The sequence below is a fragment of the Sciurus vulgaris genome (assembly GCF_902686455.1).
Source record: "Sciurus vulgaris genome assembly, chromosome: 10".
Lineage (NCBI taxonomy): Eukaryota > Metazoa > Chordata > Mammalia > Rodentia > Sciuridae > Sciurus > Sciurus vulgaris.
Genome location: NC_136470.1, coordinates 63741064 through 63764303, shown reverse-complemented (window position 1 = coordinate 63764303; position 23240 = coordinate 63741064). Strand labels below are relative to the sequence as shown.

At 37.9% G+C, this 23240-nt stretch overlaps 1 protein-coding gene across 7 annotated transcripts in view; it reads left to right on the top strand.

The window, feature by feature from the left end:
• The window catches only part of SPICE1 (spindle and centriole associated protein 1), a 73134-nt gene that overhangs the window by 40249 nt on the left and 9645 nt on the right, over positions 1 to 23240 (top strand). For 6 of the 7 annotated variants that reach the window (XM_079155391.1, XM_079155393.1, XM_079155389.1 and 3 more), the window contains exons 11-13: positions 13121 to 13252; positions 17070 to 17217; positions 18577 to 18798. In XM_079155391.1, the coding sequence (XP_079011517.1) occupies positions 13121 to 13252; positions 17070 to 17217; positions 18577 to 18798 (502 nt within the window). The remainder of the gene's footprint in view (positions 1 to 13120; positions 13253 to 17069; positions 17218 to 18576; positions 18799 to 23240) is intronic. The other variant, XM_079155394.1, reaches the window with a different exon arrangement.

Genomic DNA, 23240 nt, shown 5'->3' with positions numbered 1-23240 from the left:
TTACCCTCTATACAGTAGTTCCTTCCTCCATACTTGCCCCCCTCCCTAACCCTAACTCTAACCCTTCCCTCCCCCCCATTATGTGTCAACCTCCACTTATTAGCGATATCATTCGTCCTTTGGCTTTTTGAGATTGGCTTATCTCACTTAGCATGATATTCTCCAATTTCATCCATTTGCCTGCAAATGTCATAATTTTATCATTCTTTATGGCTGAGTAATATTCCATAGTATATATATACCACAGTTTCTTTATCCACTCATCAATTGAAGGGCATCTAGGTTGGTTCCACAGTCTGGCTATTGTGAATTGAGCAGCTATGAACATTGATGTGGCTGTATTTCTGTAGTATGCAGATTTTAAGTCCTTTGGGTATAGGCCAAGGAGTGAGATAGCTGGGTCAAATGGTGGTTCCATTCCAAGTTTTCTAAGGAATCTCCACACTGCTTTCCATAGTGGCTGCACTAATTTGCAGCCCCACCAGCAGTGTATGAGTGTACCTTTCTCCCCACATCCTCGCCAACACCTGTTGTTGCTCGTATTCTTGATAATCGCCATTCTAATTGGGGTGAGATGGAACCTTAGGGTGGTTTTGATTTGCATTTCTCTTATTACTAGAGATGTTGAACATTTTTCCATATGTTTGTTGATTGCTTGTAGATCTTCTTCTGTGAAGTGTCTATTCATTTCCTTAGCCCATTTGTTGACTGGACTGTTTGAATTCTTGGAGTAGAGTTTTTTGAGTTCTTTATAGATTCTGGAGATTAGTGCTCTATCTGAAGTATGATTGGCAAAGATATTCTCCCACTCTGTAGGCTCTTTCTTCGCATTGCTGATAGTTTCCTTTGCTGAGAGAAAGCTTTTTAGTTTGAATCTATCCCAGTGGTTGATTCTAGCTTTTATTTCTTGTGCTATGGGAGTCCTGTTAAGGAAGTCTGGTCCTAGACCAACAAGATGAAGATTTGGACCTACTTTTTCTTCTATAATCTGCAGGGTCTCTGGTCTGATTCCGAGGTCCTTAATCCATTTTGAGTTTAGTTTCGTGCATGGTGAGAGATATGGGTTTAGTTTCATTCTGTTGCATATGGATTTCCAATTCTCCCAGCACCATTTGTTGAAGAGGCTATCTTTTCTCCATTGCATATTTTTGGCCCCTTTGTCTAGTATGAGAAAATTGTATTTATTTGGGTTTGTGTCCGTGTCCTCTATTCTGTACCATTGATCTACCTTTCTATTTTGGTACCAATACCATGCCGTTTTTGTTACTATTGCTTTGTAGTAGAGTTGAAGATCTGGTATTGCAATACCCCCTGTTTCACTCTTCCTGCTAAGGATTGCTTTAGCTATTCTGGGTTTCTTATTCTTCCAGATGAATTTCATAATTGCCTGCTCTATTTCTGTAAGGTACGTCATTGGGATTTTAATTGGAATTGCATTGAATTTGTATAGCACTTTAGGTAGTATGGCCATTTTGACAATATTAATTCTTCCTATCCAAGAACATGGAAGATCTTTCCATCTTCTAAGGTGTTCTTTAATTTCTTTCTTTAGTGTTGTATAGTTCTCATTGTAGAGGTCTTTCACCTCTTTTGTGAGATTGATTCCCAAGTATTTTATTTTTTTCGAGGCTATTGTGAATGGGGTAGTTTTCCTAATTTCTCTTTCTGAAGATTCATCACTTATGTATAAAAATGCGTTGGATTTATGGGCATTGATCTTGTAACCTGCTACTTTACTGAAATCACTTATGAGTTCTAAGAGTTTTCTGGTGGAATTTCCAGGTTCCTCTAAATATATAATCATGTCATCAGTGAACAGGGATAGTTTGAGTTCTTCTTTTCCAATTCGTATCCCTTTAATTTCTTTGGTTTGTCTAATTGCTCTGGCCAGAGTCTCAAGAACGATGTTGAATAGAAGTGGTGAAAGAGGGCATCCCTGCCTTGTTCCAGTTTTTAGGGGGAATGCTTTCAGTTTTTCACCATTTAGAATGATATTAGCCATGGGCTTAGCATAAATGGCCTTTACAATATTAAGGAATGTTCCCACTATCCCTATTTTTTCTAGTGTTTTGAGCATGAAGGGGTGCTGTATTTTATCAAATGCTTTTTCTGCATCTATTGAAATAATCATGTGATTCTTGACTTTAAGTCTATTAATATGGTGAATTACGTTTATTGATTTCCTGATGTTGAACCAACCTTGCATCCCTGGGATGAAACCCACTTGATCATGGTGCACTATCTTTTTAATATGTTTTTGTATGCGATTTGCTAAAATTTTGTTGAGAATTTTTGCGTCGATGTTCATTAAGGATATTGGTCTGAAATTTTCTTTCCTTGATGAGTCTCTGTCTGGTTTAGGTATCAGTGTGATATTGGCTTCATAGAATGAGTTTGGGAGGGTTCCCTCCTCTTCTATTTTATGGAATACTTTGAGAAGTATTGGAATGAGCTCTTCCTTAAAGGTTTTGTAGAACTCGGCTGAGAACCCATCTGGTCCCGGACTTTTCTTTGTTGGTAGGCTTTTGATGACTTCTTCTATTTCAGTACTTGAAATTGGTCTATTTAAATTGTTTATGTCCTCCTCATTCAGTTTAGGCAATTCATATGTCTCTAGAAACCTGTTGATGTCTTCGAAATTTTCTATTTTGTTGGAGTATAGATTTTCAAAATAGCTTCTAATTATGTTTTGTATTTCCATCCTGTCTGTAGTGATATTTCCTTGTTCATTCCGAATTTTAGTGATTTGGGTTTTCTCTCGTCTTCTCTTTGTTAGTGTGGCTAAAGGTTTATCAATTTTGTTTATTTTTTCGAAGAACCAACTATTTATTTTGTCAATTTTTTGTATTGTTTCTTTTGTTTCAATTTCATTGATTTCAGCTCTGAGTTTAACAATTTCCTGTCTTCTACTACTTTTGGTGCTGTTCTGTTCTTCTTTTTCTAAGGCTTTGAGCTGTAGTGTTAGGTTGTTTATTTGTTGAGTTTTACTTCTTTTATTAAATGCGCTCCATGAAATAAATTTCCCTCTAAGTACTGCTTTCATAGTGTCCCAGAGGTTTTGATATGATGTTTCTTTGTTCTCATTTACCTCTAAGAATTTTTTAATTTCCTTCCTAATATCTTCTGTTATCCATTCATCATATAATAGCATATTGTTTAATCTCCAGATATTGGAATAGTTTCTGTGTTTTACTCTTTCATTTATTTCTAACTTCAATCCATTATGATCTGATAGAATACATGCTAGTGTCTCTATCTTCTTGTATTTGCTAACATTAGCTTTGTGGCATAATATATGGTCTATTTTAGAGAAGGATCCATGTGCTGCTGAGAAGAAAGTGTATTCACTCTTGGTTGGATGGAATATTCTATAAATGTCCGTTAAGTCTAAATTATTGATTGTGTTATTGAGATCTATGGTTTCTTTGCTCAATTTTTGTCTGGAAGATCTGTCCAGTGGTGAGAGCGGCGTGTTAAAATCACCTAGTATTATTGTGTTGTGGTCTATTTGGTTTCTGAAATTGAGAAGGATTTGTTTGACATACATAGATGAGCCACTGTTTGGGGCATAGATGTTTATGATTGTTATATCTTGCTGATTTATGCTTCCCTTAAGCAGTATGAAATGACCTTCTTTATCCCTTCTGACTAACTTTGGCTTGAAGTCCACATTATCGGAAATGAGGATGGATACTCCAGCTTTTTTGCTGAGTCCATGTGCATGGTATGTTTTTCCCCATCCTTTCACCTTTAATCTATGGGTATCTTTTTCTATGAGGTGAGTCTCTTGCAGGCAACATATTGTTGGATCTTTCTTTTTAATCCAGTCTGCCAGTCTATGTCTTTTGATTGATGAATTCAGGCCATTAACGTTCAGGGTTATTATAGAGAAATGATTCGGTTTCCCGGTCATTTGGTTCATTTTTAAAATTTTGTTTATTTATTTGTTTGACACAACTTGTTTCCTCCTGTATTTGACAATTCCTTTAGGATAATTCCTCCCTTTGCTCATTTGCTTCTTTGTTTTTCATCTCTTCCTCATGGAATATTTTGTTGAGAATGTTCTGTAATGCTGGCTTTCTTTTTGTAAATTCTTTTAGCTTTTGTTTATCATGGAAGGATTTTATTTCATCGTCAAATTTGAAGGTAAGTTTTGCTGGGTATAAGATTCTTGGTTGGCATCCATTTTCTTTCAGGGCTTGAAAAATGTTGTTCCAGGACCTTCTAGCTTTTAGGGTCTGGATTGAAAAATCTGCTGATATGCGTATTGGTTTCCCCCTGAATGTAATTTGGTTCTTTTCTCTCACAGCCTTTAAAATTCTGTCTTTATTTTGTATGTTAGGTATTTTCATTATAATGTGCCTTGGTGTGGGTCTGTTGTAATTTTGTGTATTTGGAGTCCTGTAAGCCTCTTGAACTTGATTTTCCATTTCATTCTTCAGATTTGGGAAATTTTCTGATATTATTTCATTGAATAGGTTGTTCATTCCTTTGGCTTGTTTCTCTAGGCCTTCCTCAATCCCAATAATTCTTAAATTTGGCCTTTTCATGATATCCCATAGTTCTTGTAGATTCTGTTCATGATTTCTTACCATCTTCTCTGTTTGTTCAGCTTTGTTTTCAAGGTTAAATATTTTGTCTTCAATGTCTGAGGTTCTGTCTTCCAGGTGTTCTATCCTATTGGATATGCTTTCTATGGAGTTCTTAATTTGGTTTATTGTTTCCTTCATGTCAAGGATTTCTGTTTGGTTTTTTTTCAATATCTCTAACTCTTTATTGAAATGATCTTTTGCTTCCTGTATTTGCTCTTTTAACTGTCGATTGGTGCGATCAATCAATGCTTGCATTTGCTCTTTCATCTCATCATTCAATGCTTGCATTTGCTCTTTCATCTCCTCGTTTGCTTCTCTGATCATTTTAATTATGTACATTCTGAACTCCTTTTCTGTCATTTCTTCTGCCATGCTGTCATTGGGTTTTATTGATGTAACATCTAGATTTGTTTGCAGCATTTTCTTTCCTTGTTTTCTCATGTTGTTCAGATATCAGTGGACCGCTGAGATATTGCAGATTTCCTCTGTTGATTTACAATGTCCCTGAAGATTTCTATATATATCCCCTCTTAGCCTTCAGTAGGCTGAAGTCTTGGAGGAGGTTGATAATGCGGTGCTCCACAAGGAAGCTGCCTCTCTAGGTGTGGTGGCCTTCAGGTGGGGTATATTCCCTGCTAGTGGGCAGAGGTGCCTCCACTTGTTGACCAATGGTCATCCAAAGGGGACCTAGGCTGTGGGCTGAGGCAAGGCCTGTTTGGGCCTGAGTCTCTGGTTTTACCGTCCTTGTGGGAAACCTCACCCAGCAGGGAAGACTCACCCGGTGGGGAGGTCTCGCTGGTCAGTTTCCTCCTAGAGGTTCCCCTCAATTTACAGCTACTGCTTGGGCTGGGCTGCCTTCCTCTGCAAAGTTTCCAGGGGCCCGGCCCTACCTCCTGGGCCTGGGAGCCTCACCCTTCGCAGATGAATCTCCTTAGGCTGCCCCTCCTCAGAGAATTTGCCCATAGGCCTGGAACCTTCGCTCCGCCCTAAGCCTGTCTCTGTGCGGCTCTTCCACCCAGAAGCCTCCTAGATCCTGGGACCCTGTTCTGCACCTAATCGCCTGGCTGCGTGGCCCCTCCTCTGAGCAGCCACCTGTGGCCCCGAACAATCGCTCTGAGTTCCAGAGACCCGCCACAGGCCTCTTCCTCCAGACAGCCGCCCAGTATGCCGGTGCGGTCACTAGGAGTCCAAGAAACTCACTTCGTGCCTCCTCCTCCCACCAACCACCCGTAGCCCGGGGCAATCAATCACTCCGAGTCGAAGTGACCCTGCCCGTTCCTCCTCCTTCTCCAGATAACCCCCCGGGTGTTCAGGAGCAGTCCCTCTGAGTGGCTCTGAATCCACGTGACCCGCTGCACGGGTCCTCTGGGCAACCGCCCGGAGCTCTGGTGTGGTCCCTCAAGACCAAGCGTCCCACCACGCTTCTCCTCCAGGCAGCCCCCCTGTGTTCAGGAGCTGTCACTTTAAGACCAAACAACTCACCACTCGCCTTCTCCTCTGAGCAGCAGCCTGGAGCGCTAATGCAGTCACTGCAAGTCCAAAGGACCCGCCGCGCTCCTTCTCCTCCTTCTCCTACTCCTCCGGGCAGGCCCCGGGGTTCAGAAGTGGTCAGAGTCCAAACAGCTCGCCACGCAGCCCCTTCTCTGGCAACCGCCTGTAGTTCCCGTATAGTCACCCGAATCCAAGCGGCCGCTCCTCTTCCTCCTTGTCCTCAGGGCAGGCCCCAGGGTTCAGAAGCGTCGTTCTGATTCCAAACAGCTTGCCGCGCGGCTTCTCCTCTGGCAACCGCCTGCAGCTCTGGCGCAGTCTCTCCGAATCCAAGTGGCCACGCTCCTCTCCTCCTCCTCAGGGCAGGCCCCGGTGTCCTGAGTCCACACAGTTCTCCCCGCCACTCCTCCCCCGGGCAGCCGCCGGAGCCCCAGTGGCTGCTCCGAGTCCCAGCGCTGTGCCGAGCGGCCTCCTCTATGGCGCTCCAGCGGGGGGAGGGGCGTCTCGCCGGCAGTTCTACTTCACAAAGTTTCCTGCGTTCCGGGACCCCCGTCCCATCCGGGATGCCCCCCCAGGGGGTGAGAGTCACCCGGCTACTTTGAGTTGGTCCCAAGCGTCTCAATATCTCCTCTCTTGAATCCTGAGTTCTGGAGCAACACGAAATGCAGCCACCCTCTAGGCCGCCATCTTGAAAACCCCCTTTTTCATATATCTGTTGATTGCTTGTACATCTTCCTCTGTGAATTGTCTGTTCATTTCCTTAGCCCATTTGTTGATTGGATTATTTGCATTCTTGGTGTAGAGTTTTTTGAGTTCTTTATAGATTCTAGAAATTAGCGCTCTATCTGAACTATGAGTGGCAAAAATATTCTCCCACTCTGTAGGCTCTCTCTTCACATTACTGATAGTTTCCTTTGCTGAGAGAAAGCTTTTTAGTTTGAATCTATCCCAGTGGTTGATTCTAGCTTTTATTTCTTGTGCTATGGGAGTCCTGTTAAGGAAGTCCGATCCTAAGCCAACAAGTTGAAGGTTTGGACCTACTTTTTCTTCTATAAGACGCAGGGTCTCTGGTCTGATTCCGAGGTCCTTGATCCATTTTGAGTTGAGTTTTGTGCAAGGTGAGAGATAGGTATTTAGTTTCATTCTGTTGCATATGGATTTCCAGTTTTCCCAGCACCATTTGTTGAAGAGGCTATCTTTTCTCCATTGCATATTTTTGGCCCCTTTGTCTAGTATGAGAAAATTGTATTTATTTGGGTTTGTGTCCATGTTCTCTATTCTGTACCATTGATCTACCTGTCTATTTTGGTACCAATACCATGCCGTTTTTGTTACTATTGCTTTGTAGTAGAGTTGAAGTTCTGGTATTGTGATACCCCCTGCTTCGCTCTTTCTGCTGAGGATTGCTTTAGCTATTCTGGGTTTCTTATTCTTCCAGATGAATTTCATAATTGCTTGCTCTATTTCTATGGTACATCATTGGGATTTTAATTGGAATTGCATTGAATCTGTATAGCACTTTTGGTAGTATGGCCATTTTGACAATATTAATTCTTCCTATCCAAGAACATGGGAGATCTTTCCATCTTCTAAGGTTTTCCTTAATTTCTTTCCTTAGTGTTCTGTAGTTCTCATTGTAGAGGTCTTTCACCGCTTTTGTGAGATTGATACCCAAGTATTTTTTTTTTTTCGATGCTTTTGTGAATGGGGTAGTTTTCCTAATTTCTCTTTCTGAAGATTCATCACTTATGTATAAAAATGCATTGGATTTATGAGCATTGATCTTGTAACCTGCTACTTTACTGAATTCACTTATGAGATCTAAGAGTTTTCTGGTGGAATTTCCAGGTTCCTCTAAATATATAATCATGCCATCAGCGAACAGGGATAGTTTGAGTTCCTCTTTTCCAATTCGTATCCCTTTAATTTCTTTGGTTTGTCTAATTGCTCTGGCTAGAGTCTCAAGAATGATATTGAATAGAAGTGGTGCAAGAGGGCATCCCTGCCTTGTTCCAGTTTTTAGGGGGAATGCTTTCAGTTTTTCACCATTTAGAATGATATTGGCCATGGGCTTAGTGTAGATGGCGTTTACAATGTTAAGAAATGTTCTCACTACCCCAGTTTTCTCTAGTGTTTTGAGCATGAAGGGATGCTGTATTTTATCGAGTGCTTTTTCTGCATCTATTGAAATAATCATGTGATTCTTGACTTTTAGTCTGTTGATATGGTAAATGACATTTATTGATTTCCAGATGTTGAACCAACTTTGCATCCCTGGGATAAAACCCACTTGATCGTGGTGCACTATCTTTTTAATCTATTTTTGTATGCGATTTGCTAAAATTTTGTTGAGAATTTTTTCATCGATGTTCATTAAGGATATTGGTCTGAAATTTTCTTTCCTCGATGTGTCTCTGTCTGGTTTAGGTATCAGGGTGATATTGGCTTCATAGAATGAGTTTGGGAGGGTTCCCTCCTCTTCTATTTTATGGAATACTTTGAGGAGTATTGCAATGAGCTCTTCTTTAAAAGTTTTGTAGAATTTGGCTGAGAACCCATCTCGTCCCAGACTTTTCTTTGTTGGTAGGCTTTTGATGACCTCTTCTATTTCATTGCTTGAAATTGATTTATTTAAGTTGTGAATGTCCTCCTCGTTCAGTTTAGGTAATTCATATATCTCTAGAAACTTGTTGATGTCTTCGAGGTTTTCTGTTTTATTGGAGTATAGATTTTCAAAATAGCTTCTAATTATGTTTTGTATTTCACTCGTGTCTGTTGTGATATTTCCTTCTTCATTCCAAATTTTAGTAATTTGAGTTTTCTCCCTCTTTTTCTTTGTTAGTGTGGCTAAGGGTTTATCAATTTTGTTTATTTTTTCAAAGAACCAACTATTTATTTTGTTAATTTTTCCGATTGCTTCTTTTGTTTCAATTTCGTTGATTTCGGCTCTGATTTTAACTATTTCCTGTCTTCTACTACTTTTGGTGTTGGTCTGCTCTTCTTTTTCTAGGGCTTTGAGCTGTAGTGTTAAGTCATTTATTTGTTGATTTCTACTTCTTTTGTTGAATGCGTCCCATGAACTAAATCTTCCTCTAAGTACTGCTTTCATAGTGTCCCAGAGATTTTGATATGATGTGTCTTTGTTCTCATTTACTTCAAGAAGTTTTTTATTTCCCTCCTGATGTCTTCTGTTATCCATTCATCATATAATAGTGCATTATTTAATCTCCAGGTATTGGAGAAGTTTGTGTTTTTTATTCTGTCATTTATTTCTAATTTCAATCCATTATGATCTGATAGAGTACAAGGTAGTATCTCTATCTTTTTTTATTTGCTAACAGTAGCTTTGTGGCATAAGACATGGTCTATTTTAGAGAAGGATCCATGTGCTGCTGAGAAGAAAGTGTATTCGTTCTTTGTTGGATGGTATATTCTATATAAGTCGGTTAAGTCTAAATTGTTGATTGTGTTATTGAGATCTATGGTTTCTTTATTCAATTTTTGTTTGGACAGTCTATCCAGTGGTGAGAGAGGTGTGTTAAAATCGCCTAGTATTATTGTGTTGTGGTCTATTTGATTTCTGGAGTTGAGAAGGATTTGTTTGACGTACATGGATGAGCCAGTGTTCGGGGCATAGATATTTATGAGTGTTATGTCTTGCTGATTTATGCTTCTCTTAAGCAGTATGTAATGTCCTTCTTTATCCCTTCTGAATTGTTTTGACTTAAAGTCCACATTATCTGAAATGAGGATGGATACTCCAGCTCTTTTGCTGTGTCTGTGTGCATGGTATGTTTTTCCCCATCCTTACACCTTTAGTCTTTGGGTATCTCTTTCTATGAGATGAGTCTCTGGCAGGCAGCAAATTGTTGGATTTTTCTTTTTAATCCATTCTGCCAGTCTATGTCTTTTGATTGATGAGTTCAGGCCATTAACATTCAGGGTTATTATTGTGATATGATTTGTATTCCCAGTCATTTGACTCATTTTTGTTTTTTGACATGATTTGGTTTCCCCTTTATTTGGCTATTCCTTTAGGCTAGTTCCTCCCATTGCTGATTTGCATCGTTTTATTTCATCTCTTCCTCATGGAATATTTTGCTGAGAATGTTCTGTAATGCTGGCTTTCTTTTTGTAAATTCCTTTAGCTTTTGTTTATCATGGAAGGATCTTATTTCATCGTCAAATCTGAAAGTAAGTTTTGCTGGGTATGATTCTTGGTTGGCATCCATTTTCTTTCAGGGCTTGGTAAATGTTGTTCCAGGCCCTTCTAGCTTTTAGGGTCTGGATTGAAAAATCTGCTGGTATTCTTATTGGTTTCCCCCTGAATGTAATTTGATTCTTTTTTCTCGCGGCCTTTAAAATTCTGTCTTTATTTTGTATGTTAGGTATTTTCATAATAATGTGCCTTGGTGTGTGGGTCTGTTGTAATTTTGTGTATTTGAAGTCCTATAAGCCTCTTGTACCTGGTTTTCTATTTCATTCTTCAGATTTGGAAATTATCTGATATTATTTCATTGAATAGATTGTTCATTCCTTTGGCTTGTTTCTCTGTGCCTTCCTCAATCCCAATAATTCTTAAATTTGGCCTTTGCATGATATCCCATAATTCTTGCAGATTCTGTTCATGATTTCCTACCATCTTTTCTGTTTGGTCAACTTTGTTTTCAAGATTAAATATTTTGTCTTCAATATCTGAGGTTCTGTCTTCCAGGTGTTCTATCCTATTGGTTATTCTTTCTATGGAGTTTGTAACTTGGTTTATTGTTTCCTTCATTTCAAGGATTTCTGTTTGGTTTTTTTTCCGGTATCTCTAACTCTTTATTGAAATGATCTCTTGCTTTCCGTATTTGCTCCTTTAACTGTTGATTGGTGCGATCATTTAATGCCTGCATTTGCTCTTTCATCTCCTCCTTCAATGCCTGCATTTGTTCTTTTATCTCTTCGTTTGCTTCCCTGATTGTTTTAATTATGTACATTCTGAATTCCCTTTTCTGACATTTCTTCTGCTGTGCTGTCTTTGGGTTTTATTGATATAGTATCTCAGTTTGTTTGGGACATTTTCTTCCCTTGTTTTCTCATATTGGTCAGATGTCACTGGGACTTTGTGATATTGCAGAATTCTTCTATTGGCTTATAGTGTCCCTGTAGATTTCCAATGTATCACCTTCCTGCCTTCAGTAGCCTGAAGTCTTGGAGTAACTTGATAATGCAGTGCTTCCAAGGAAAGCTGCCCCTAGCCTGCTACTGGTTCCAGGACTTGGAGCTGGCTCTGTGTGGAAAGGCTCTCACTGGGGGGCCTGCTCCGAGAAGCTAGCCTGGAAAGGCGCTTTCCGCTGGAGGGGGCCGGGCTGCGGGCTGCTTGGGGAAGTCCCTGGCTGCCCTGTCCTGGTCCCTAAGCAACCTGCGGGCAGGAACCAGCCGCCCTGGTTCAGGGATTTGAAGCTTGGTTCTGTGCAGGAAGGCTCTCACTGGGTGGCCTGCTCCGAGATGCTGGAGAATCTGGCCCTGTGGGAGGAGCCCACCGCCGGAGTGCACAGGGCGCCTGGGGAGGACTCTAGCTGCCCTACCCTTCTCTAATAAGCCACCCGAATCCGGTCCTGCCACCCGGGCAGCGCTTCACCAGGCCGGGGAGACTCACCCCGTGGCTCTATTTTAGTCGAGTCTCTCAATGCCTCCTCTTCTTGAATCCTGGGTTCTGGAGCTACTGGAGATACAGTCACCCTCTAGTCCGCCATCTTGGATCGCCCCGAGGAAAAAGCCTGCGGCTTGGGGCCAGGGGGCAGGTCCGCCTGGAGAGGTCTCTGGTTGCCTTGCCCTGGTCCCAGAGGCTGCTTGCGGGCCGGAGGTCACCGCTGGCTTGGGGACTTGTGGCTGGCTCTGTGTAGAAAGGCTCTCACTGGGCGGTCTGCTCTGAAAAGCTAGCCTGGAAAGGCGCTTCCCGCCGGAGGGGGCCGGGCTGCGGGCTGCTTGGGGAAGTCCCTGGCTGCCCTGTCCTGGTCCCTGAAGCAACCTGCGGGCAGGAACTAGTGGCCCTGGTTCAGGGACTTGAAGCTTGGTTCTGTGTCGGGTAATAGTTTTTGATTCATTGTGTTATTTTTTTTCTCCCCCCCACCCCTCCCACCCCTCTTATCCCTCTATAGAGTCCCTCCTTCCTCCATTCTTGCCCCCTTCCCACCCCCCTATATGTGTCACCATCCACTTATTAGTGAGATCATTCATCCTTTGGTTTTTTGAGATTGGCTTATCTCACTTAGCATGATATTCTCCCATTTCATCCATTTGCCTGCAAATGCCATAATTTTATTATTCTTTATGGCTGAGTAATATTCCATGGTGTGTATATATATATATATATATACACCACAGTTTGTTTATCCATTCATCAATTGAGGGGCATCTAGGTTGGTTCCACAATCTGGCTATGAGCAGCTATGAGCAGCTATGAACGTTGTTGTGACAGTATCTCTGTAATATGCTGATTTTAAGTCCTTTGGGTACAGGCTGGCTGAGGAGTGGGATAGCTGGGTCAAAAGGTGATTCCATTCCAAGTTTTCTAAGGAATCTCCACACTGCTTTCCAGAGTGGCTGCACTAATTTGCAGCCCCACATTGCAGCAATGTATGAGTGTACCTTTCTCTCCACATCCTCACCAACACCTATTGTTGCTTGTATTCTTGATAATTGCCATTCTAATTGGGGTGAGATGAAATCTTAGGGTAGTTTTGATTTTCATTTCTCTTATTACTAAAGATTTTGAACATTTTTTCATATGTTTGTTGATTGCTTGTAGATCTGTGAAGTGTCTGTTCATTTCCTTAGCCCATTTGTTGATTGGGTCATTTGTATATTCTATCTTAAAAAGAGGCTAAAACAGCCCATTTTATTTGATTAAATATAATAAACTTTGAATTACAAATTTTAAATTTTCATTACTGTCATATAACATGTAAATCTTTGTAATTGTCTTTCTTTTGACACTTTGAGTAGAAACTTTTAGTTTTCAATATGTGATGCTGTTTTTTTTTTTTTTTTGGCAGAGTGAGCTTCAACTACGGAAAGAAGTAGAGACAAGGCAGCAATTGGAACATGTATTAGGTGATCATCGAGAGCTCATTGATGCTCTGACAGCTGAAATTCTTCTTCTCAGAGAAGAAAATACTGCCACACAGGTACTCAAATGCTATTCCAGACTTTTCCAGGTTTAGTAGTATGAAATGTCTTTTTCACATGCAGGATTTTCTTAGAGGAGTTGATTTTGTTTTAGCTGTGCTGATGTGATTTTTTATTACCATGTTTCCATCATCAATGATAATTGACAATTGGTGTCATTGAAAATTTATTATATTGGAGGTTCTATAGTAGAAATTTAGACTACAGTTTGTATGTAGAATAAGTATATAAAATAAGTCTGCTACCTTTACTCTTTAGGATAAAAGACAGAATCTATATTGAAATGATAACTGCCAGCATTATAGTAGCTAACCAAAATGTGTAATGTTTTGATTGCCAAAGTATAAGTGTTCACCACTTTTAATTTCAAAATAGCAGAGGATAGCTATTGTGGAACCTTCCTGTAATTGCTTCAAGTGCTATTTACAGTTGTTAACAGTATCTTCATATTTGACTTGCCACTTGACTAAATGCTCTTTTTTTTTTTTTTTTTTTTTTAAGACATAAAAGCCTGTTGCTTGTATGCTGCTTTTTAAGAACTCCTTTATATACTTTTAATTCTCTGGATATTGCTATCATTGCATTTACCAAATTATGTTATACTTATGTGTGTTCTTACACTAGCACTTTATGCTACATGAATGTAGAGACTATCTTGGTTATCTATTTGTTCTTGTGGGTATTATTTTATTTATCAGCTACAGGAGATTAGAAAAGAATAATAGACAAATTCTGTGTCAGTCAGTGAACACTAGATGTAAAGTGTGTGATTAAAAAAAATTGATAATGTAGTCTGCATACCATTAAGTGAACCCTTTTAATGACTTGTGTACCGGCACTCTCATTTCAATCCAGAACATTTTCATCTTTCTGAAGAGAAATCACATACCCATGAGGAATCATGCTGGATTCTCCTCTTTCTCTAACCCCTGGTAGTCACTAATCTACTTTCTGTCTGTTTGGATTTAATCCAGACATTTTGTAGCAATGGGATCTATGCTCTTCTGTGTCTGGTTTCTTTCATTTAGTTTATTTTTTAAGGTTCATCCATGTTGTTAAATATATCAATATTTCACTCCCTATATCACTCAGTATTATTTCATGTTATGGATATGCCATTTTATTTGTCCATTCATCAGTTGATGAGTAAACATTTGGATTATTTCCACTTTTTGTCTGTTACATTGGTGGTGTGAACATTCATGAATATGATTTTGCATGAATATGTTTCAGTTCTCCTGGGAAGATGTGAAGTTTTTAAATACACTGATGAATTTAACATATCTTTACTGTGTGCCTACTATTGACCTGGCATTATTTTAGATATAGGAAATATAGTGGTGAACAAAATATAGAAATCCTTGCCCTCATGGAGCTTACAGTCTAAATAAGTACTAAAAAATAAAGAAGGTATGTAATAAATTAGGTGTTGATGTGTACTTTGAAGAAAAATAAAGCAAGTAAAAGGCACAGAAAATGCCTCAAGGATGTGGGATATAATTATAAATAGGATGGACCATGCCTTCTGGGGAGGTGGCATGTGAGCAGAGACCTGGAAGAGCTAAGGAAATGAACATGCACATAGCTGAGAGAAGAACAGTCTAGGCAGAAGAAAAGCAAGGTCAAAAGTGGCAGTGCGTCTGTGAACTCAAGTCATCACGGAGATCAGTGTAGTGGGAATGGAGGCTGGGAAAGGGAGGGCATTGGAGACAAGATCACAGAAGACAGCTCACATAAGACTTTGCATACTGTTTAAGGACTTGGGAAAAATGGGATGGGAAGCCAGCTTTTGAGAGGATTGCTCTGGGTTACAATGTTGAGACTAGATCGGAAATGTTGCCTTTTCTTGTGTGACAGTGTCTCGTGGCACTCCTTGGGCAAAAGAAATACTTAACAATTCCCTTTATTAAGTAGTTGGGTCCAAACAACTCATATCTAACAACTTAGGAACTATTTGAAAAAATAATGCATATAAATTGAAATAAAAAGTCTATATATATTTCATTATTAAGTAACTACAATTATTTATCATGTTATATGAGTACCTTTTGAAATCTGCACAACTTTTCAAAACTTAGAATTGTATTGGACACTATTGCTCTTATTTCCTGTCCAACATTAATTTCCACTCAGAACTTTTTTTTTTTTTTAGCATAGCAACTGCTAAAAAGCCAGCTATGAGAAGATTTGACATTATTAAAGTACTGTAATCTAATCTCATGTTGACATTGTGAACTGCCTCAAGCTAATAGTTCACCAATGTCTTATGAATGTTGGACTTCACTATTTCTCTTGAAGATTTAAAATGTTCTCTGGTGACCTGTGAGTTCATTCTGGTACCCTCAGTATCTCTATACACAGTTTGGGAACAGGACTAGACTAGGTAGTCAAACCCTGAAGCAGGGCATTACATATAGGAGTTATTGGATTAATTCAGTTGGAACATGGCAATTTGGTCTAGAGTAGAACTGGCAGAGTGTGTGAAAATTGATCCAATTCTGAACATATTTTTGAAAACCAACCAATCCCATTAGATGTGGGGTGAAGGAGAGGATGTGACAGAAAAAGAGTCAAGGGTGATTCCAGAGTTTGAGACCAAACACTTAACAGTTTCTACTTACAAGGTATTGAAGGCTTCAGAAGTTTGGTTTTGTATCTCAAGTTTAAGAAGTCTGTTTGAGTCCTCGGTGGAGATGTTGAAGCCACTGGATATATGATTGTGAAATTTGGGAAGAAATATCAGCTGGTGATATAAAAATGTTTAGTATACTTTTCTTTAGTCATGTCATATTCTCTTAATAATATTTTTAATGTCTGGCTAAACATATATGTATCTCTAAGCCTATATGAGACATTTATATACTTAGAGAGTTTGCCACTACTTGTCATCCTTGGTTTTTCTTACTTAATCTTTATAAGGTCTTAGCAATTTATACAACTCCCCTTTCTTTCCTTTTATCTGCCATCTTCTCTTCTGCTAAGAAGTATTTGTGTAGCACCAGTACTTAGCTTAAGAAAGACCTGCATTATGTGGTTGTAATCAAACCTGGTGGTTTCAGATGACTACTTAGACCTTAAGTGTGGAAAAGATAAGAACAACAAATTCATCTACACTTTTGGGCAATCTAGTTGACTTTTAAATGTAAGAATGGAATTCCAAATACATCCAGCTGTATGATAGAGAGTAAATCAGTGGATGTGGTACTTTGTGAATGATCTTTTAAGTAAAAGAAAGCCTTATATAATTTTTAAAAACTATATGAGGTATATACATAGACAAATAGGTGAACATAGATATATGTATGTATATATATAATGTAATTCACACACATGTAAGATATAAAGTTATAATCATTGAATATGGAATTTTATGCTTTCTTGTTCCCTTACCATTATTTCATATATATTACTATAAATCTTTATAGTATTGATGTTTACTAGTTTAAATGCTTGCAGCATATTTTATTGTTCCTCCACCTAATATATCAGTCTCTTGAGGTAGCTTTAAAGTCAGCTGAAATAATATATAGGAAGAGGTTTTGTAAATTGAAAGCCCTGTCAAAAAGGTTAATTCTTATTTTTATAGCAGGGTATTAATTGTCCTTTGTTTACTTAAGTTTATTTTTCATGGAACTTTTAGAATATTTATAATTATGAATAGTGTTGCTTTAGAGTTTGAATGAAATTCTGGAATTACTGGAGTATTTAAAATAAAATAATGATATTATGCACACATGCATATCCTTTATATGACTTCCTTTCTAAGTGGTGGTTTGATGTTTTTCATCCTGATATTATTTCATTTCTTCCCTTCAGGCAAGACTTCAGCAGTATATGGTCACAACAGATGAGCAACTTATATCACTCACACATGCCATTAAGAACTGTTCTGTGATAAATAACTCTAAACAAGAAAGTCAGGCATCAGAAAGGGAAGCCACAAGTAGAATTATAGACAATCCAAGTAGGTATAGTCTTTCTATTATTCCAGATTGTTATTGAATTACTAAATGCCTTTAGAGTAACAAGCAAACAAATCAAATCCTGAACCTCAAAACTTAGATGGAGTTGTTAGCTATTTATGCATATACTGAATTATCAGTATCACAATTTCTACTGCTTTTCCAGCTGATATTTATTGAACTTGCTATTTGCCAGGTACTTTTTGAGTCTTACATGTATATCTCATTTAATCTTCATAATAGCTATATGAGGCAAATGTTATTGATATCCCATTTTTAAATGAGGAAACTGAGGTTTAGAGAGGGTCAGTAACTTAGCAGTCATGCAGGTAGGACATAGTAGTACTGAATACCTAGGCCAGGTGAGATGTTAGTGCCAGTACTTTTAATCACGGTGTCCCAGATTCAGGAGAAGAGATGGTATTGGAAACAAAACAAAAACAAAATCCCCCTGAGTTTTAGAAATTCGTAACTTGTGTTCAAATGTGGTGACGTCCTGTCTTCACCTGTGTGCCTTCATGTGTTAATAGGCTGAATAGGACATTTAGGCCTTTTCACTTGTAAATAATACTTTGATGAGTGTCCACGTGTAAAGTGTTTATGTATTTAGGATTATTTTCTTAGGATGGATTCTAAGTAGTGGCAGCTTAAAATTTGACTTGCATGAGGTAAAGCAGTGCCTAGTACAGATCTGTTTTCGTGGGGTTTTGCTATTAATGTCTCAAAGAGTATGTTAGTGCTTTACAGTTATCTTAGTTGTTTCACTAGTAAGAAAACTTGTAGTTATCTAAAGATGAGAAAGGCTGTGTGTGAGTATATTGTAAGATTATTGTTAATTCTTTTTATTGCCTGTGAAAAGGAAAGATTTATGTATGTGAAACAAGGTTAGGATCTTCCTGAGTCTCAGCTCTTATAAAATAATATGGAATTATTAATCTTTTAAAATAATATGGAATGTGACTGTACTGTGATAGTGTATGACTTGTGAAATTACCTTGTTTGGTAGTGAGCCTTGTATATGGAGGTCCCATTTTTGACATTTTGTTATTTGTCAAGACAATTGTAAAATATGAAAACAAATCATGAAAACTCTAAAATGCCAAGTTTGTTTTTTTATGAGTTCTTAAAGTGACTTTCTTTTATGGCTTTGTGGCCCTTCCTTTTCTTAAAAATAGCAACTTCTTCCCAGTACTGACACCACAGGAGCCTGCCTATAAATTGCTGGCAAAGGAGAATATAGCCTAAAAAGGGAAGGCTCTAGAGGCTATATGGATTTTGCATTGTTTATGTGTATGTAAGAACAAACACCCGAGGTGTACCCATACTTTCTTTAAATATTAATATCTTCTTGTCTTCTTTAGAGAGTCCTGTAAGTGCTAATGTCTCTGTGCCATTGATGTTCAGAGGGGAAGAAGTGGTTGATTTCTCACAGGAAGAGTTGCCTATTAAACTGTCTCAGGTGCCAAACCCCCCTGATAGCGTGAATCTGGCCACCAGTTTTCCAGCACATATTTTTGAGCCAGCTGTGTTGTTAACACCACCCAGGCAGAAAAGCAACTCAGAATTCTCTCCTCTGCAGGATGGTAAGCAGGCTGCTTCTAAGGTTTATGGAAGTTGTTTTTTATGCTTCATTATGTAATGTATTGTATTCACTATTACCTATAAAACAGAATTGAAAAACTTTGATTACTGACCACAGTCTTTTAGCTGAAGGAGGAATTTTCAGTGTGTTTTATATTGTATGTCTTATATGTATAATAAAAGGTGACAATGAATTAATTTCATTATTTATCTGTTTCATTAAACATCATAATTATTAAACTCAGATCCAAGGATCAAAATCCTTAGCATTAAGATGCAGAATAAGGGGAATTCCTTTTGTTCCTGTGGTCTAGGGGCATATGAAAGAGGAAGAAACAAGAGGAGATTATACTTCAGATAATAAGGAAAGTATGAACAAGGAAAGATTAGAACTGGGATTTAAGGATTTTTTTAGGTCATATCTGATCATGTTAACCTCTTTCTCATCAGATGTTCTCAACTCAATTGAGGACATTTTTACAAGAAAGTAGATGGACAATTAAAAATAGTTTTAGATTTACTTTCGTTGTCTACATACAGAGTTTTGAAAAAAATGTTAAACTCTTTTGGTAATTCTTCACTCAGAGATTCTTGGGTTTCATGAATGGTCTTCAGAAGTTCATCATTGTTGGGAAAATTTGTCTACATGTGCATTTTTTTCCTGAGATACTCCCTTTATTTCATTTTTCAGAGCTTTTTAGTGAAAAAAAAAAAAAAATTAAGAACCACTACCTTAGATTCTCCTCTAAAGTTTCTTTGAAAATGTTATTGAGCCATGATTTGCCTAAATTTTTATTAATTTAGAAAGTTTGTCTATATTCTTCTGTTGGGGCCCAAAAGATGACTTCTGTTATTAGGAAACAAAACTTTTATCAGATTTTTTTGCATTTTCATGTGTGTTTCTAAAAAAGGACATGAAGTGGCCATAAAGGGTTGAAGAAAATGACAAATCTTTGCTATGAAAATTTTGTTTTGTTATTTATAATGTGAATGTAGTTATTGTCAGTTCAGTGTGGTGTGGAGGGGATAGTGCCAGGTTGAGAGAAGTGCTGGCAGTTTGACCTGCCCATCATTGACTACTTGTGAGATGTAGGGCTAAGGTATTTACCTTCTCTGGACCTCAGTTTTCCCATCTCTAACATGAGAAGATTTTTCTTTAATATCTCTTCCAGCTTTCCAGTTCTATGATTCAATATTTCCTCTTAGAGGGCTAGAGAATGTTTTAAGGAAATTTGATTTCAATTATAATATCTGTTAAGATTAGATTTTTTTTTCTTTAAAGTAAGTGTTCAGATGTTTCCCTATTGTTAATAAGCTGTTCTAATGATTTCTTCTTAAGTATTATAAATTATTTTTCATTGGTGGTGGTAAAATAGCTTAAAATTCTTTTAAAGAAACAATTACAATAAATATTTTTACTCTTGATTGCAAATAATTCTAAGTGCTCACTAAAGCAAGTAATGGAATTGCTTGTGAAGTAATTGTTTTTACAATGAGAGAGAAAGATGCCTTTTTATATGTATCCTGAACTGTTAAAATTGTTTTACATTTTTCAAGCATTTGCTTGGAATACTCACATGTAAAGAGTTGTTCAGTTCAACTGTGCATTCAGATGAAGATAGATAAGGCCTTTCATCAGATTTCTGTTATTTTTTATAATAAATTTGTCCTGTAGAAATTTCTGTGATGATGAAAATGTTTTTTATCTATTCCATCCATTTTGGTGGTCACTATATCATGATACTGTTGAATGTATGATATATGGTTAGTGTGACTGAGAAGTGAATTTCAAATTTTATTTAATTAATTTAAATTTGAATTTGAAGAGGCACATGGATAGAGGCTACTGTATAGCTCTGGGGTTTCCTGTCATAGATGTTTTCCTCTAGCTATTATCTTATTTTTACTTTCTTTTATAACTGTCCTTCTTGAAAGAGTGTGCATACACACACACACACACACATACAATTTTCATTTTCTATCTCATTTATACTTTATTTTAAAGTGTTAATTCTAATTCATATTTTCATATGGTTAAAGTACATACCCGAGCCTCCTCCCCAACCTGTAGGCCTATCTCCAAAAGCAGTCATTTGCATCCTAATTTGATTTGTGTTTATTAGTTGTCTCTTTCTCTTTTCTTGAGACAACACAAAAATTATAGACTCTCAATTATGGAAGATGTAACTCACTTTAACACCTATGTCCCTTCTCTAATTTGGATAGCTATTTTATTTTTAATTATTCTGTGCTCAACTTTGCACCTTTAAGTACTTTCCATTTCTTCTTCATTAATTTTAGGTGGCATCTCCTTGCTTTTCACTATAAGAATACTAGCTCCTCTCCCCTTCCTCTGCCTTTCCTGTTTTCTTTCCTCACCTTTCCTTTTATGTTATTAAGCTTAATTGCATTAATAGTCATATTAATATTCTATTCCATTATCACAATTATGTTTTCTGTGTTGTTCTATGTGGACACTGAAAAGTGAAAACAAGTAACATTTTCTTTCTGAGTCCCTTCTTATTGCCAGTCCTTATGCCATACTTTCTCCTTAATAATGAGAAAGTTCTTATTAAGATCAAGGTGAATTCTCTTTCCATCAGTTGTCCAGAACCTTTTGGTTTGCTGTATGTATATACCATAACTTTTTGTTCAGTTTTTGCTTTATCTAGACTTTCAAATTATTTTCACCCTCTCGTTGATGAAAGAATGATGTGCTTTCACCATACCTTTAGGTCCTTTCACCATCTGTGACATGAAATTCACCTCAGAGATTCCCTAAGTCCTTAAGACCCATTCCAGTCTTGACTGATTGCCCTTGGGCCTGCTACATAGCTCTTATCCTGGTACTTCCTATCATTATACTTCTGGTTTGGATCAGCTATTTCCTGGGTTCCATTTCTTCTTTTTCCCCCTCAGTTTGCTGAAAGAAATGATCAAGAAGGGTATGTTGAACATACACTTTGTGTTCTTGAAAATCTGAAACTGTTTTCATTTTTCTCCTATAGTTAGTTGATAATGTGTCTATAAAGAATTCTAGGCCATAGTCTTTTTTTTTTTTTTTTTTTTTTTTCTGTGAACATAAATGTATCTTTCTGTTACTATCTAGTATCCAGTGTTTAGTTGAGAGGTCTGATGTCATATCTAACATTTATTTCTTTAGTTTGGATTTTTTTTTCCCTATGGAAGCTTTAGTATTCCTCTGTTTTTATCCTGGAATTGAATAAGATGTGCCTAGATATTTTTTTCCTTCTTGCTCTGTGGGACTTTTTAGTCTGAAACTGTGACTTTCTTCAGTTTCAGGAAAATGTAGGTTGATCTTCAGGAGTATATTCTCATGTATTTGACTTTGTGTTTTTCTTCTCATTCTGAAAGATTTTTTTTCACATTGTGTTCAAATTTGTCTTTTTGGATTTTTAAAACAAAGTCTTCATAGGGTTTCCCCAGAAAGCCTGGCTTTCACCTGTTGCTTTCTGGTAATTTATAAATATTCTGGATTGTGGCTTCTGCTCATTTTCATTCTTTTATACACTTTGATCTACTCTGTGTCTTACAGAAATTTGTTAAACTATCTCATTTGCTAATGATTCTTTTCCAAGACCATTCTGTTTACTAATGTGTTCATTTTTATACCTCCTTGCTGTCAGAGAAAAGGACTGAAATAAGCAAGTTTGTGCTTGGTCTGTAGTCCTGAAATAAAACCATCCCTCCTTCCAGGTCACTCCCAATTTAGTCATGCCACATAAACCATTCCACATAAACTGTTACTAAGTCTAGCGTATACTTCTTTGTCTCTACCTTTCTAGATCTTACAGTAGTATATACACAGTTAACCACTCCCTCTGTTTCCTTGATATTACATTCATGTAATATTTTTCTTATTTTCTGACTGCTCCATTTCAGTCTGCACTGCTAGCTTCCCCTCCTTTACCAGATTCTAAATGTTGTGTTCCTCATGTCTTGCTCATTACTTCTCATTACTTCTAGTATCATCTATATACAAGTGTCTTCTAGTTTTGTATCTTGGCCCAGACGCCTCTCTTGAGTTTTCAGCTGCAGCTACAGCTGCCTTTTCTTTTTTTTTTTTGGGGGGGGGGGGGGCGGCGTACCAGGAATTGAACCCACAGGTCCTTAACCTCTGAGCCATATTCCCAGCCCTTTTTATTTTTTATTTTTTGAGACAAGGTCTCACTAAGTTGCTTAAGGCCTCACTAAGTTGACGTTGAATTTGAACTTGCAATTCTCCTTCCGCCTGCCACAGCCTCCTGGGTCTCTGGGATTATAGGCATGCACCACCACACCTGACTGTAAAGTTTCTTAAACTTAGCATGTTCAGAGCTGAATTCTGATTATTTCCCTTTCCCCAAGTCTACCTTCTTTCTTCTCCAGCTCAGTAAATGATACCACCATGAACTCAAGCCATCTTGATATGTTTACTTCACTC